Source organism: Gigantopelta aegis, chromosome 14, assembly GCF_016097555.1.
Source record: "Gigantopelta aegis isolate Gae_Host chromosome 14, Gae_host_genome, whole genome shotgun sequence".
Taxonomy (NCBI): domain Eukaryota; kingdom Metazoa; phylum Mollusca; class Gastropoda; order Neomphalida; family Peltospiridae; genus Gigantopelta; species Gigantopelta aegis.
Genome location: NC_054712.1, coordinates 29,220,484 through 29,236,129, shown reverse-complemented (window position 1 = coordinate 29,236,129; position 15,646 = coordinate 29,220,484). Strand labels below are relative to the sequence as shown.

Here is a 15,646-nt window from a genome sequence, read left to right as displayed (position 1 = left end):
AGCCGAGATGTGCGACTCCCAGCGGACCCCCTGCGACTCCCGTGCGACATCCATCAGACTTCCGTGCAACCTGTGCAAATCTCATGCGAGCGTATGCGAGCCCGATGCAGAAAGTCAGTCGCACGGCAGTTGCACAAGTGAGACTGCGGGGGGGGGGGGGGGGGGGGGGGGGGGGAATCGCACGGCTGTACGATCTTTTAGTCGCACCGCAGTTGTACAAAAAATCGTTCAAGTGAGAACTGGGCTTGACCGAGGCATATATAATCTTAGGAGACGTATGTTCCAGAAATTATCGAGTTTCATTAAATGAATCATTCGAAGCGCCATGTTAAATGAATACAACGTATTTTGTTTTAAGACAAAATGAGAAATATAATTATCTTTAAAATAGTTTCTGTCGATTTTTAATTGTTTATGGTACAGGAAATATTAAAGGGACATACCTGAGTTTGCTGCATTGTAAAATGTTTCCGACTAATAAAACATTTCTACGATTAAACGTACATGATAAATATATTTTATTGTTTAGAATATCAGTGTCTGTATATTCAATGTGTTTCTGGTTGTCTTAATATTTGTAAGAAGCCCAAAGTGGATTTTGTTTTCAAATAATTTTGTACGTACGAAAATATATTTTTTAGGAAATAAAATGAAATTTAAGCTAATACAAATATTAGAACTATCAGAAACACGTTTAATATACACCCAGTAATATTTTATGCAAAAAAAAATAAAAATTTAATATGTAATTACAATCGTTAAAAAGTTTCTGTCGATAACATCTTAAAAATTGCAGCAAACTCAGGAATGTCCCTTTAAAGAATAAAATCGAAAGTAGCTGCTTTTCCAGAAATAAATGATCATGTTTGACTTTAACTGCGTTGGATGCTAACTGCCAAAACAAAAAGAAACAACTTAACCTTAATAATTAACAACCTGAACATAGGCTACACCACACATAACCCAGTCCAAACGTTCATCATAAAGGTCTAGCTCTACTTGGTACGGCATCTGAAATGAAATTTTTTTAAATTAACAGTACTAAATATACATAGGCTAGATATGATGACTAGATAAATTTTTATATTTTCGGTTACTGACCAAAACAATAGGTCACGTGACATAAGCTCGACTCGAATCGAGTATTTCAAAATATTAATTCATTTCAGTACAGTATATACAAATAACATTTTGTGTTACAAAAAAAGATACAAAACTTATATACTTATTTATTAATTAGTTTTTAATGTGATAAAACGTAGCTAGGGTCTTACAAAGAATCACGTCAAACATCTTGTATGCTGTCACACTGTGAACACCTTGCTCAATGGTACTCAATTTGTGTATAAAATTGGAATTTTGCTGGAATACAGGATAAAGGATGTAACCGGTTACTGCCCTAAGACATCGACTTTATCCTGCTCAGGCAGAGCCTCGCATCATTAGCTATTCTAGCATTCGCAGGATAAAGCCGGTATCATAAGTTTTTCTATGTAGTGGTTTAGGTCAATCTAATTAAAATTAGCTCCACTATTACATGTGGATCTAACAGCAACCCGTTGGAGCTCATGTCCAGTTGACCTTTCATTCGACCAATCAAAACCTTACTTGCAAAATCATGCTAGTGATTTAAAAAGAATTTGAAAACATTCGGGATTATGCCGAGGGTATACAAAATGATTCGGGTGAATTACGAATTTTATATAAAATTCGTTTCAAGACGAAAAAACAAACCGTGATGGTATAGCCATAAAATCTGTTTATACTAGTATACAATCCAGAGTTTATTACTGCACATTCCCCCCTGTTTTTTCAATGTTGAAATAGACCAACAAGTTCGCCTATTGCATAAATAGTTTCGTGCGATATTTTTAGTATTTGCATGCTTCCGAATAACGTTATAAAAGGCGAAGTGTAATTGGTTGATATTTAAATTGTTACTAATTAATGAAATGTCACCTGGACATTGGAGTTTACGCAATGCTGTTAGATCTACTGGTAGACCCAGTAGAGACAATTTGAATCTGATTGGGTTTAGGTTAATGTTACTTCATAAACGTACGAGTAGTATGTATAACTATTTGAACATGTTCGATGTTTTGATTCACAGTCGGTACTCCCGAGTGCGCATAACACTTATAACTTTTAATGAGAACTCTTACTATTCGGTCAAAATTTAAGTCATTACACCTTCTTGAAAATGTTCACATATTATAAAGATATTCTTATGTTACTGGAATTTCCGCAAAATATCATACTACTATAGACAGTGCAGGAAGGATGAAATAGTCTTGTTTCGTGCTCGCATTGGTCATACTTGACCCATTCATTTATTTTGAAGAAGGATCATCCACCTCAGTGTGAGCACTGTCAGTGTACTCTGACGGTGCGCCATATTTTGGTGGAGTGTAATTTTCTGAAAAAAACTCGAAAAGATATATTTGGTCAGAGAAGTGTGATGGAATCATTTCGATCCATCCAGAATTAGTTTTACAATTTTTACGTGATATTGACTTTTACTCTAAATTTTAATTGTATCTATACTACTCAAAAGAATTTAAGGGTCAAAAATGTATAACCAAATAAGTTTCAGAGTGTATTAGATTGATGATGTAAACTACACTTAGTAGACCTTTCGCTTTCGCCCTAATTTACGTGCAAATGTAAGCATGTTTTCGCCATTAGAACTAGTCGACAGTGTCAATGACAGTGGATTTTAATTTATTTATGGGTTGCTTAGACCCACTTTCGTCAAAATGGAACAATACCATGCGTGACATTATGGTCTAGCTAATATAACTGACATTCAGAAAATAATGTCGAAAATATCGTCTGACCCTTAAATTCTTTTGAGTAGTATATCTGTGATATTTGTATTTTTGCACAGTCCTTTACACTGTGGTTTTATTTAAATCTTGAATTTTTATATTGATGTGGCTCATCATTTAATGTTTTGCTTTTACCATATTTTGACACCCAATAGCCGATGTATTTTTTGTGCTGGGGTGTCGTTAAACATTCATTCATTCATTCATTCGTTGGTTAGGCTTCAGGGTACACGACCGCCGTGTATATTTAGCATGTGTGTAAGCCATTTGACTGGACATAAGCTCAAAGAGATCCTTACGACGTGCGGCATCCAGCAGTACAAATAAAGAAGGAGAAGCGGTCAGAACGATGGGAAACTGTTAAAACGGCCGTGTGTATTACATTAAAGATAGCAGAAAAAACGTCCAACCAACTTAGCTTTACTAGAAGAATACTCTACCAAGTACTAGTAGAGAGACACTATACCGTCATGTGTGTTCATGTTTCTGAAATACTACATTGTTCAATACTGTCAAATAACAAGAGACAATATACCGTCATGTGTGTTCATGTTTCTGAAATACTACATAGTTCATTACTGTCAAATAACAAGAGACAATATACCGTCATGTGTGTTCATGTTTCTGAAATACTACATAGTTCATTACTGTCAAATAACAATATACTTACAGATAACCACGGCTTCTTGTGTTCAATTGTGTATGAAAAAGAGATATTTTCTGAAAGCAAACATAAACCATCCATTGCCGATATGTCCTTCAAGTCATTACCATATATTTGTGACGGATCTTACTACTGGTATTGCAGATCGTATTTCCTCTCATCATATAGTCTTACAGGACTGTCTAAACATGAAATTATACATATTTTCTGAAATCGTTATATTAGCTATCTCCCTCAGGTATCATTCTCATATCTTAATAAAACAAACCTTCGTAACTATGCTAGCAACTTAAACTATCATTTATTTTTAAGCCATCTTTCTGATAGCCCAAACTGTGCATGTGGAGATAACTGTGAAGATAAATTTCATTATTATCAGACAAAGATATGATTTATTTGCATCGTTATGGAATTACCTTGATATCTTAGACATTGATCTACTACTATCCGGGTCAATAAACCTACCAATTGAAGAAAACAATTTAGTTTTTAACGCAGTACATAAATATATAGCTGAAAGTAAGAGATTCGAGTTGAACTAACTTATTATTCTGATCTTACTGCCCCATATAAGTTTAGCTCCAACAATAGGATCATTACTATCATATTTTTTCTCGACTATCCCATTTCTATTCTATCTACTCTCTACCCTTTTATTACTATATATTAAAAAATATTAATTATGTTAAATATTTTATGCCATTAGACATTGTTATTATGCTTTAGATATATATGATTATGAATATTGTCTGATGTCCATCTTGTTTAGGAGAGCACTTATATAGGCTCTGCCTGTTGTGCAATCCTTTTGATTCTTTTTTCATCAATAAAATATCTCAAAACAAAACAAACCTTCCATTTTCCTAAACAATTTTCGGATAAATCCGTGGACCATTAAGAAAAGAGCAAATAACTTAACATTCTTGAATTTGATTGGATTCTGTATTGACACTTTTTATTAAACATATTAAACATATTAGAAACATTCCATAATATAATCGATACAATAAAGGAAGATTATAAATTAAAACGTGTTCTCTAACAAACTGTGTAAAGTGATATGCATGTATCCGTGTCGTTAAAAATACCAAATATGCTATACGCTGATTTGATGTCATAGTTGCACCCATAGAAGTTCATCCCAATGCATGTAAATCTTGAGCTAAATCTAGTTTTAATTTTCAGTAATTATGTATAAATAATCCATGAGTAAATCAAATATTACACACAATTCCTGATATTTTTATAATTCCTGATTAGCTATATTTCCTGTAACATACATACCATTCATCTTTACCAAAACTGTTTTTATACACTGAATGTCGGATATTCGTAAACGATCATACGTACGAATTACCACTGAATGATTCACAGATATCTGAGGAAGCCGACAAGGTGGTTTATTCTGCCCTTGAGATTTTCCTTTGTGTGTCAAACCTACACCAATTCTTCTGAACTCGCTTACCTCTAACCTAAGGACGGCACGTCAACATCTACCACTGACCCACTACAATACAATATATTACAATACAATACAATACAATACAATACAATCTTTATTGCAACCATTATATGAGTACACTGGTGAAGGGGACAGATTCCCATTTAATAAAAGCTACCCTGTCAGACGTTATCTCACAACCAGTTTACGACTAAAAACGAATACAAATACGTACGTCCTTTTATAAAGGGGCATTTCAAGCCGAAATCTCGTACACTTTTGCATAGAGCCGTTTTCTTGTACCACACTTGAATATCGAAGATTCTCGCTTCAAGATCTAATATCCCTCCATAGAAGTCTTTCACTAATACAAATTAACAGACATGAACATTTAGTGCATATTCCCCACAATCAAGTTCAGTTGTTTCGTTAACATCACAATTAACAATACGACCAGGGCCCGTGCTTATAAAACTTAGTCTAGACTTTAATAAAGTCCAGACTTTAACGTAATGCTATTTCAATGGCGTTGCCATGACGTTAAAGTCTGGACTTTATTCAAGTCTAGACTTTAAGGTTTATAAGCACGGGGCCAGGTCGTGCGAGTGTGTGTGTGTGTGTGTGTGAGAGAGAGAGAGAGAGAGAGAGAGAGAGAGAGAGAGAGAGAGAGAGAGAGAGAGAGAGAGAGAGAGAGAGAGAGTGTGTGTTTGAGAAAGAGAGTGAGAGAGTGTGTGTGTGTGTGTGTGTGTGTGTGTGTGTGTGTGTGTGTGTGTGTGTGTGTGTGTGTGTGTTTAACTTACTCGCCACCATATTGAACTTTACTTCAACATTGTCTGTTGTGTTTGGCATCAGAGGTTCCCAGGTCATGGTGAAGGTGTGAGGTACAGGACCTAACAAGGAGTGAAATAAAATACATCAAACAACAGTAATAATAATCAGACAGAGACAGAGACACAGAGAGAGAGAGAGAGAGAGAGAGAGAGAGAGAGAGAGAGAGAGAGAGAGAGAGAGAGAGAGAGAGAGAGAGAGAGAGAGAGAGAGAGAGAGTAAACATAACTTGCATGATATTATTAAATAAATGTTAATTTAATAATACAACATAAAAAGGTCTCAGCAAATTTCAAACCTACACATATAACAGAGCATATTGATTTATTAATCATCAGCTATTGAATGTCAAACATTTGGTAATTTTGACATATAGTCTTAGAGAATAAAGCCGCTACATTTTTCAATTGATATACTAGGCGTGATGCACTGGATGGGACGAGAAATAGCCCAATTGGCCCACCGACGATGATCGATCCTAGACCGACCACGCATCAAGTGAACCCTTTACCACCGGACTACGTCCTGACCTACACACACATATAACAGATGGACGACATAACGTATTGGCCAATCTTGTGCTTTCAAGATCACATTTTGCCAACTGAAATTATTTGTGAAATGATAAACACTTATTGCTCTGGATCCAAATAATCTGAACGATAAAACTGTAAAACCGGAGGAGATCCTTTACTGAATATTCCATCCCTGTTGCATCGCCACAAAGAAGACTGCCACTCCCAGACTAGTCTACTAAATCAAAACTAGCACCCGACAAAATTCATTAGAATAAGTAGATCTGTGATGAAATGCACTCATGAATCACTGTCATAATTTAGGAAGCTCAAATTTGGACTTTTAATCTAGTTATTAAGGAAGGCAATGTTTTATTTAACGAGGCACTCAACACATTATATTTATGGTTACATGGCGTCAGACATATGGTTAAGGACCACACCGATATTGAGAGAGGAAACCTGCTGTCGCCGCTTCATGAACTACTCTTTTCGATTAGCAGCAAGGGATCTTTTATATGCATCATCCCACAGACAGGGTAGTACATACCACGGCCTTTGATATACCAGTCGTGGTGCACTGTCTGGAACGAGAAATGACCCAATGGGCCCACCGACGGGGATCAATCTCAGACTAACCGCGCATTAGGCGATCGTTTTACCACTGGGCTACATCCCGCCCCGCAGATAGTGAAGTTCGTCAGAGTCAGACTTGTTGCACAAAGACAGCGAACTTGTCGTCAACACTTCTAACATGTGCCTCAACTGAATGTTCCATTTCCAATGACCGTCGTCTGAAGATTCTACAATGGTTTGGGTGGGGTTTTGTTTTACTTCTTTACAAGTAGATTAGATTATTTGGTCGCATTTTTATAGGCATGTAGCTGAAGGTATAATGCTTACAAAAGCAAAATTTAAAGGCATATTGTCACAGACCACTGACCTATTTAATGGTCTAACAAAGTATTACCTGAACATTTTTTTTTTGATTTGTCCCTAAATGTACTTTATTCAACCATCTTCATAACCACCATACTCCATTTATTAATGATATTTTGTAAAAATAATTGAATTATGGCAATGGTCCATAATTCAAAAACTAAAATTGCCGAGAGGGTTGACATGGATTTCAGTCCATCATGGTTCAGTTAAGGTGATGCAATAGCTAGATTTGGTTTCCAACAATTAATGTAATTTTTAGTTATTATCCATTTTTAGAGAAATAAGGTCCTTAAATCCATGACAGTATGCCTTTAATAATAATTTTAAAAAAATCCCGCACCCATCTAGTTATTAATGCTAAATAATTGTCATTGACAGGTGTTCCGGGGTGGGGGTTTTCACTGCAGCATGAATTCAAAATATTTTTAAAACAGAAGAACCACGTTCGGTCGCTCACCCGTATCTTCACGACCCTTAAGTACACTTTTTCCGACTAATAAACTATTTTAAAACTAAAAGTGCATACTAAACATAGTTTCTCGTTTAGCTTATCAATGTCTGTATATTCAATGTCCTACTGGCTGTTCTCGTGTATGTAAGCAGACTAAACGGGATTTGGTTTTGAATAATGTCGTACATATAAATATATGTGTGTGTGTGTGTGTGTGTGTGTATATATACTCTTCAAAAAAAGAAACGCATAGAGCATATTTTTCATAACATTAATTTTGAAATAACACAATAGTGAATGTTTTAGTTTTATCTTATTCTATAACTAGTGGATATGATATCATGCAATTCTGAAGCTGACAAAACGCATGATTTGACGTCAGCACGTGCAAATATGTTTTTCACAATATCCATAATAATGGTTGCTGAGCTCACATTTATCACGTACAAATCATGCACGTACAGCACGTGCACTACCCCTTGACAGAAATCGAGTTACATTCACACACGCATTATCGATAGTGTCGCTACGTAACGTTGAAATTATGCCCAGGCTGACATAACCACAACGTAACAACGCAATTGGCCAGATGGAAGCCGGGGAATCGCAATCAACAGTTGCACGTCTTTTCAACACATCTCAGAGTACAATATCTAGGCTTTGGCACCGTTATCAGCAAAGTGCAGTGTCACGTGACCGCCCCAGATCCGGTCGTCCCAGAGTTACCACACCGGCGCAAGAAAGATACATACGTCAACGACATTTACGTGACAGATTCCTAACTGCTTCGTCGTCAACTTCTGCCATACCTGGGATGCGAAAAATTTCGGACCAGACCGTAGGAAACCGTTTACGTGAAGCCAATATCCGAGCTAGAAGACCATATAGACGGATAATTGTAACCGCGCAACATATGCGTCTACGGCTTACATGGTGCAGACGTTGTCTGATATGGCGTCGACAGCAGTGGCGAAGAGTGGCTTTCAGTGACGAGTCGCGTTTTTTTGCTTCAACGCGCCGACGGCAGAGCTAGAGTTTACCGACGACGTAACGAGCGTTATGCCAATAATTGTGTGCGGCAGGTGGACAGATATGGAGGGGGGAATGTTATGGTATTGGCGGCCATCACTTACACTGGCAGAACAGACCTTGTACATGTCCCAGGTCATCTAACATCCCAACGTTACTGCAACGAAATTCTCCAGCGTCACGCCATACCTTTCATCAACGCAGAAAATGTCATATTCCAGCACGACAATGCACGACCACATAGCGCACGTATAACAACAGACTTCCTGAATCAACACAATGTCGGAGTGATGCCATGGCCTTCAAGATCACCTGATCTTAACCCCATCGAGCACCTGTGGGATGAACTAGATCGACGTTTACGGCAACGTAACCCTGCGCCACAAACGCTACCCCAGCTGCTCCAGGCTTTGCAACAAACATGGGCTACAATTCCCCAGCCTGTGATTCAATCATTATTTGATTCCATGCGTAGGAGGTGCCAAGCCGTCATTGCTGCTCATGGGGCTCATACTCGATATTAGTGTCCATGACCGTGACCTTTATACGGTGGCCTAATCCTGTTGATTTGATAGACGATTTCATTCCAAGTGATGATCTGATCAACTTTAACAAGTTTCAATTTTACTGCTCTGGTATTGAGCAAAGATATGATGCTATACATTTGCAATCCAATCCTAATATACACCAGTTATGCGTTTCTTTTTTTGAAGAGTATATATATATAGATAGATAGATACATAGATACATACATAGATACATACATACATATATACATACATAGCAATGAAATATATAGATCTGCGGCAACCATAAAATATTTTCAGTGTTTTAGCTACAGTGAAAATATAGAAATAGTATTTGCTTTTTTTTTGTAAAAGTTCATAATTAAATTATCTCCGTTTGTATCGTTTCTTCCTATTTAAGTTTGATTATTACCAATGCATGTGATCGTATTTGAAAATTAATGTAATTTAAACAACTGTACCTATAAAAAAGGATATGAAGGGTAATTACGATAAAATATCTAAAACAAATTGAATACGAAGCTAAATAATGATGACACAATGTACTGTTATTGAGTATAAGTACGAATTTGACGGCGTTTGGTTTCTTTTGGTTTTGTGAGGTTTTTTGGAGGATCGCTTTGTCAGGTATGTTTGCACAACAGTATTATTAAATAAATGTTAATTTAATAACTAAATAAAGAGATTTTTTATTAACATTTCTTTTAAAAAGTCTATGGTCAAGTATATTTTCTGGAAAAATTCCATTGGAAAAAATATATCATGGCCTTACGTGTTTTCGATAGTATAAGCGAAAGATATAACAAAAAGCGAAAGATATTGTAAACAAATTAGGAAAGATGTATATAATAAATAGACCATTTCATGGTGTTTTTTCGAATACGATATTTATGTCAACTGTGTGAAAACCATATTTTCACTCACTGCTTCACAATTCGTAAAAATATAGTTTTCACACATCACTCGTTGACATAAAAATCGTATTCGAAAACAACTATGAAATAGACTATATATTATGAAATAAAATGACGTTTGACCTAATACAAACACTAGGACGGTCACAAACACATTTAATATACAGTCACTGCTATTTTAAGCTTAATTTCATTTAATGTATTGTTTTAGTAATAAAAACGTCTCCATTAGTCAGCAATATCTTAACAATGGAAACAAAATCAGGACAGTCCATTTAAAGGGACATTCCTGAGTTTGCTGCATTGTAAGATGTTTCCGAAAAATAAAATATTTCTACGATTAAACTTACATATTAAATATATTTTCTTGTTTAGAATATCAGTGTCTGTGCATCCAGTGTGTTTCTGGTCGTCTTAATATTTGTAAGAAGCCCAAACTGGATTTTTGTCTTCAAATAATTTCGTACGTACGAAAAAAAGTATTTTAGGAAATAAAATGAAATTTAACCTACTACAGATATTAGAACGATCAGAAACACGTTTAATATACAGCCACTAATATTTTATGTAGAAAAATATATATTAATATGTAATTACAATCGTTAAAAAGTCTCTGTTAGTCGATAACATCTTTAAATTGCAGCAAACTCAGGAATGTCTCTTTAAGATGACTTACCATAACATAAACGTTTGTTTTCTTTAACGGCACCATTAGAGCTACATTTATTTATTAATCATCGGCAATTGGATGTCAAACATATGGTCATTTTTGACACAGTTATAGAGAAGAAACCCGTTACATTTTTCATTAGTAGCAAGGGATTATTTATATGCATCATCCCATAGACAGGAATTCACATACCACGGCCTTTCATATACCAGTCGTGGAACGTGAAATAGCCCAATAGGCCCACCGACGGGGATCGATTCTAGACCGACCGTGCATCAGCCGTGCGCGGAAATTTACCATGCTGGGCTACGTCTTGCCGCTACCATACCCACAAAATTGAAGTTTTGAGTAAAATTCAGTATCACCGTATAAATTCTGGGAACCGGTGTGTTTTTGTACAGTCTTCTGACACTGTGTTTGTTGAAAGTCTTTGATTATACCATGTGCGATGAATGTTTCATCCTAGTCAGAAGAATCACGTGTCATCAGAACCTCCTTCAGTTAAACAGTGTTGTGTTCTCCTCTCTCTCTCTCTCTCTCTCTCTCTCTCTCTCTCTCTCTCTCTCTCTCTCTCTCTCTCTCGATAAGTGCTCTCGCTCTCTCTCTCTCTCTAAAAGTCTCTCTCTCTGTCTCTCTCTCCCTCTCAGAATCTCTCTCTCTCTCTCTCTCTCTCTTTCTCTCTTTTTGTTGGATTTGGATTGGTTTGATTTGTGTTTTTTCTTATTTACACCCTACAATAAACTGCAGTAAGTTAAATTTAATATAGACAAATTATTACATCTTAAGTTTATCCTCAATAATAAAATAATCTAATTACTTTAATAATACATTTCACTCACTGCAGTCTATAACATGGCCATGACCTGGGGATCTTCTGGCTGCACCACCACGCAAAATGTTTGCCCAGAAACGAGTTTTTCCTTTGTCCATGTTATTCTCCGCAAACTGATTCTGGTTGGATTTCCATATCATCTTGTTGACGCTACCAGACGGTTCGTTCTTAATGGTCTCTGGAACTCGCCTGAGTTTCCACGACGCCACGAAACCCCAAACACACACCAAAAATGCCACGTAGACAAGATTACTCACCATGATGGACGCTGAACGTTTTTCACAAGCCAATACTGTCAATTACAGTAGCCTGAAATATACAGGGGGTACAGTACTCAGTTGACTTGTTACCTGATACCATATATATATATGTATCGTAGTTTGAACTGGATAACATAACATATTAGAACTTCGTGAATTTGGTCAGAAAATGTTTAGCGTAATCCACGTTTTAATTACGTAAACAAAATATAACAAAATTAATGTTCTTAAAGGGACAGACCTTAGTTTCAGCCTATGAAAATTAACACTACGTTTAGTTAATCTACAAACCTGTAACACATTTGGATAAAGTTACAACTGGGTGAAACATGAGTCTGTGACTTTGAAATGGTGAACCCCTGCGCGTGCTGTAACATCACCGTGGTGCAGGGGTGTAACATTCTCTTTGAGAATGGCCAATACAGCACAAATTGAAATTTTGAGTATACGTCAGTATCTATCTGTGATATTTGTATTTTTGCACAGTTCTTTACACTTTTTTTATTTAAATCTTGAATTTTTGTATTGATGTTGATCATCACCTTATTTGTTTGCATTACCATTGTTTGACACCCAATAGCCGATGTATTTTTCGTGCTGGGGTGTCGTTAAACATTCATTCATTCATTCATTCATTTGAAATGGTGAGGTACACTCTAAAAATAGACTAAAACTCGACTCCATAACTGTTACCTCTCAGACGCACGTGCGGTTTTAATAATAAGAGAAATACATTTTGTGATATTAAAAACACCAGTATGACCAAAAACACTTTTCGGGTGTAAGGACATGAATAATCTAAACAATAAAATTGAAGTAAAGTATGATTTCAGTTATCAAAAACGGCTATAATAGTAAAATAAAAATATGCCTTAGTGTTTAAAAACTAGGGTATGTCCCTTTAAAACAGAAATTAATCGAAACACATATACCTCCTGTGAAGTAATGAAAAACAACTATGTAATCCGAATGGCAAAAATGATGATGCGAACAAAATCTTCTGATGTAATCAACAAATGAAAATATGAATCATCAATTTGTGTTAACAGAATGAATGAATGAATGAATGAATGTTTAACGACACCCCAGCACAAAAAATACATCGGCTGTTGGGTGTCAAACTATGGTAATGCAAACAAATAAGGTGATGATCAACATCAATAGAAAAATTCAAGATATAAATAAAAACAGTGTAAAGAACTGTGCAAAAATACAAATACAAATATCACAGACAGATACTGACCTTTACTCTAAACTTCAATGTGTGCTGTATTGGCCACTCTCAAAGAGAATGTTACACCCCTGCACCACGGTGAGGTTACAGCACGCCAGGGGTTGTGTTAACAGATGCCCCGACAAAATTAACAGTGAACCATCCAAAATGGTGGTATATTAATCAACCTCGTGCAATATGTTTCCTAGCTTTTTGAGCGAATTAATAATGAAAAGCGTTCGCCAAATTCAACTTTAATTCGCATTTGCACATTTAGAGATTCGACAACTTAAACATTGTATACTGTAGAACAGTTATAGCATAAATATACATTACTAGTCCAAGCTTACTAGTGTAGAGACGTGGAACACCAGTGTACTGGGACCTAATCATGGAATAGGTTCTATATGACAGATATGAGCCGTGCGTTTCCTGACCTCGAACTTTGAGCAGTATTATAATACCAGTGTCAAACCCCAGGTTCGGCTGAGGTCAGATATTCTGACGTGCATGTTCCACATGTAGGGAATATCATTCTAGCATTGTCAAAACAGGGCGTCCATGTGTGTGTTTTGCTTATATTGCAGGTTTTTTTTACATATAACGTCTTGCATTGACAACACTGGGGTTTATTTAAATTATATTTATATACATTAAAAACACGATGTGTCGGTGGGATTCCTGTAGCATGTGTATTTTCGGTAGGTCCGAATATCAGAAATGATGACTGATGTACATTGTTTCTTGTAGCGTTTTTTTTGGGGGGACGGGGGAATAAATCTATCTTCGGTATATCGGGATGAATCATGCATATCAAGCATATACTCTTTTACAAACATATTCATTAGTTTTCACCTTACTCAATGTTTGTTAAAGTTCGTTTGTTTTGTTCAATGACACTACTGAAGAACATCGATTTATTGATCATTGGTTATTGGATGTCAATCCCGTTCAAATGAAAACTGCTAAGTTTCCATTAGCAGCAAGGAATATTATATATATATATATATATATATATAAATATACATTTACATAGACATAGACATAGACATAGACATAGACATAGACATCATAGACATAGACATAGGACATAGACATAGAGAGAGCGAGAGAGAGAGAAAGAGAGAGAGAGAGAGAGAGAGAGAGAGAGAGAGAGAGAGAGAGAGAGATGTGTGTATATATATATATATATATATATATATATATATATATATATATATATATATTGTTATTATTATTATTCAACGATCCCGACCATGTCAGATAGTCTCGTATTGTGGACGAATTCCGTCGTCTGCATTAGCGACGTCGCCGGTCCCCACAGCTTCTCCCTCAGGTCCACTGCACTGGGCCACGTTTGCTGTCGCAGTATGTCGAAGGTGGGACAGGATTGGAGAATGTGGGCTGGCGTCAGTGGACCAGTGCCACACGGGCATTAGTCCGTGTGAGAGATTTTCAGCCTGAATAGATGCGAGAGGAGCTGACACTGTCCTGTTCTCAGTCTGAAGATGGTGACCTGTTGTGCCCTGTCCAGCTGATAGATGACAATCCCTGTAGTCCCTGTCTGCAGAAGCTGTCTCCATATGTTCTTGAAGTGGTTTTATAGAAGGGTCTTGGCTTCTCCATATTACATTTGGTGGGCAGTTTGCTCCTGTTTGCTGCCCAGAGAGTCTGTCAGCTTTTTCTTTGCCCATAACACCACAGTGGGTGGGTATCCACTGCAACACCAGGTTTGTTTTGGAGCTCAGTGTTTGGAGTTCCCTTTTGGTGTCCTGGAGGATCTGGTCTATCTGTATCGACAATCAGTGAGGACAATTGTGTGAGAAGATAGGTCGTCTCTTGCATTCAGAATCTGAGCAGTATGAAGTAAGGCGCAGGTTTCAGCTCTGATGTTGGTGGAGAACTGACCAGTGACGACAGACTTGGTTTCAGAGCTGCCGCCAGGATACCGTATGTAGTCACCACCTCCCCCATTTCGCACAGCATTTTCTGCAGAGCCATCTGTGTAGACTCGGATCCAGGTGGTGGGTGGGTAGTCCCTGTCCAGCATTTCAAGGGTCAGAGATTTCAGTTCTACTGCTGCGTGGTCTTCTTTTGCTCCGACTCCAGGAACGTCAAAGATGATAGATGGGGTGTTCACTGACCATTCTTCATAGTCTTGGAGCACTTCCTGTTGTTTATGAACGGGAGATGTTCACCGTGTTTTTTCTGAAGAGCCTTAACCAGGTGATTTGGACTCTGCCGTTTGGTGCGGTTCTTGGTCAGAGCCTGGAGCGTGGAGTGCAGTGGGTGAGATGGAAGCCTCTTCATTTTCTCACTTTGTCTCAGGAGCTTCTCGCCTCTTCTCTCTTGGAGTGAGAGTAGGCCAGCCGTTTTCTCCATTGCAGCTATGAACGTGGTCTTCATGCCACCTGTGATGACTCGGAGGCTGGCATTCTGCGCCTTGTCCAGATGGTCTGTGTTGCTTTTAGCTGCTGTAGACCAGGAGGTGGAGGCGTCTTCCATCTGGGGTCGGACAGATACTGTGTATAC

At 37.2% G+C, this 15,646-nt stretch overlaps 1 protein-coding gene across 2 annotated transcripts; it reads right to left on the bottom strand.

Moving 5' to 3' along the window:
• Positions 1-849: 849 nt before the first annotated feature.
• LOC121388923 lies at positions 850-13,504 on the bottom strand. Of its 2 annotated transcripts, none has more exons than XM_041520468.1 (6): positions 13,465-13,504; positions 11,649-11,950; positions 5,734-5,823; positions 5,169-5,297; positions 3,499-3,548; positions 850-1,011 (listed from the first exon to the last, which is right to left on the bottom strand). In XM_041520468.1, the coding sequence occupies exons 2-6, from the start codon at positions 11,899-11,901 to the stop codon at positions 922-924; spliced, it is 612 nt and encodes a 203-aa protein (XP_041376402.1). In that variant the 5' UTR covers positions 11,902-11,950; positions 13,465-13,504; the 3' UTR covers positions 850-921. The 2 variants fall into 2 exon arrangements, with proteins under 2 accessions (XP_041376402.1, XP_041376403.1); XM_041520469.1 differs by lacking the exon at positions 13,465-13,504 and adding an exon at positions 12,193-12,253.
• Between the last annotated feature and the right edge of the window lie 2,142 nt (positions 13,505-15,646).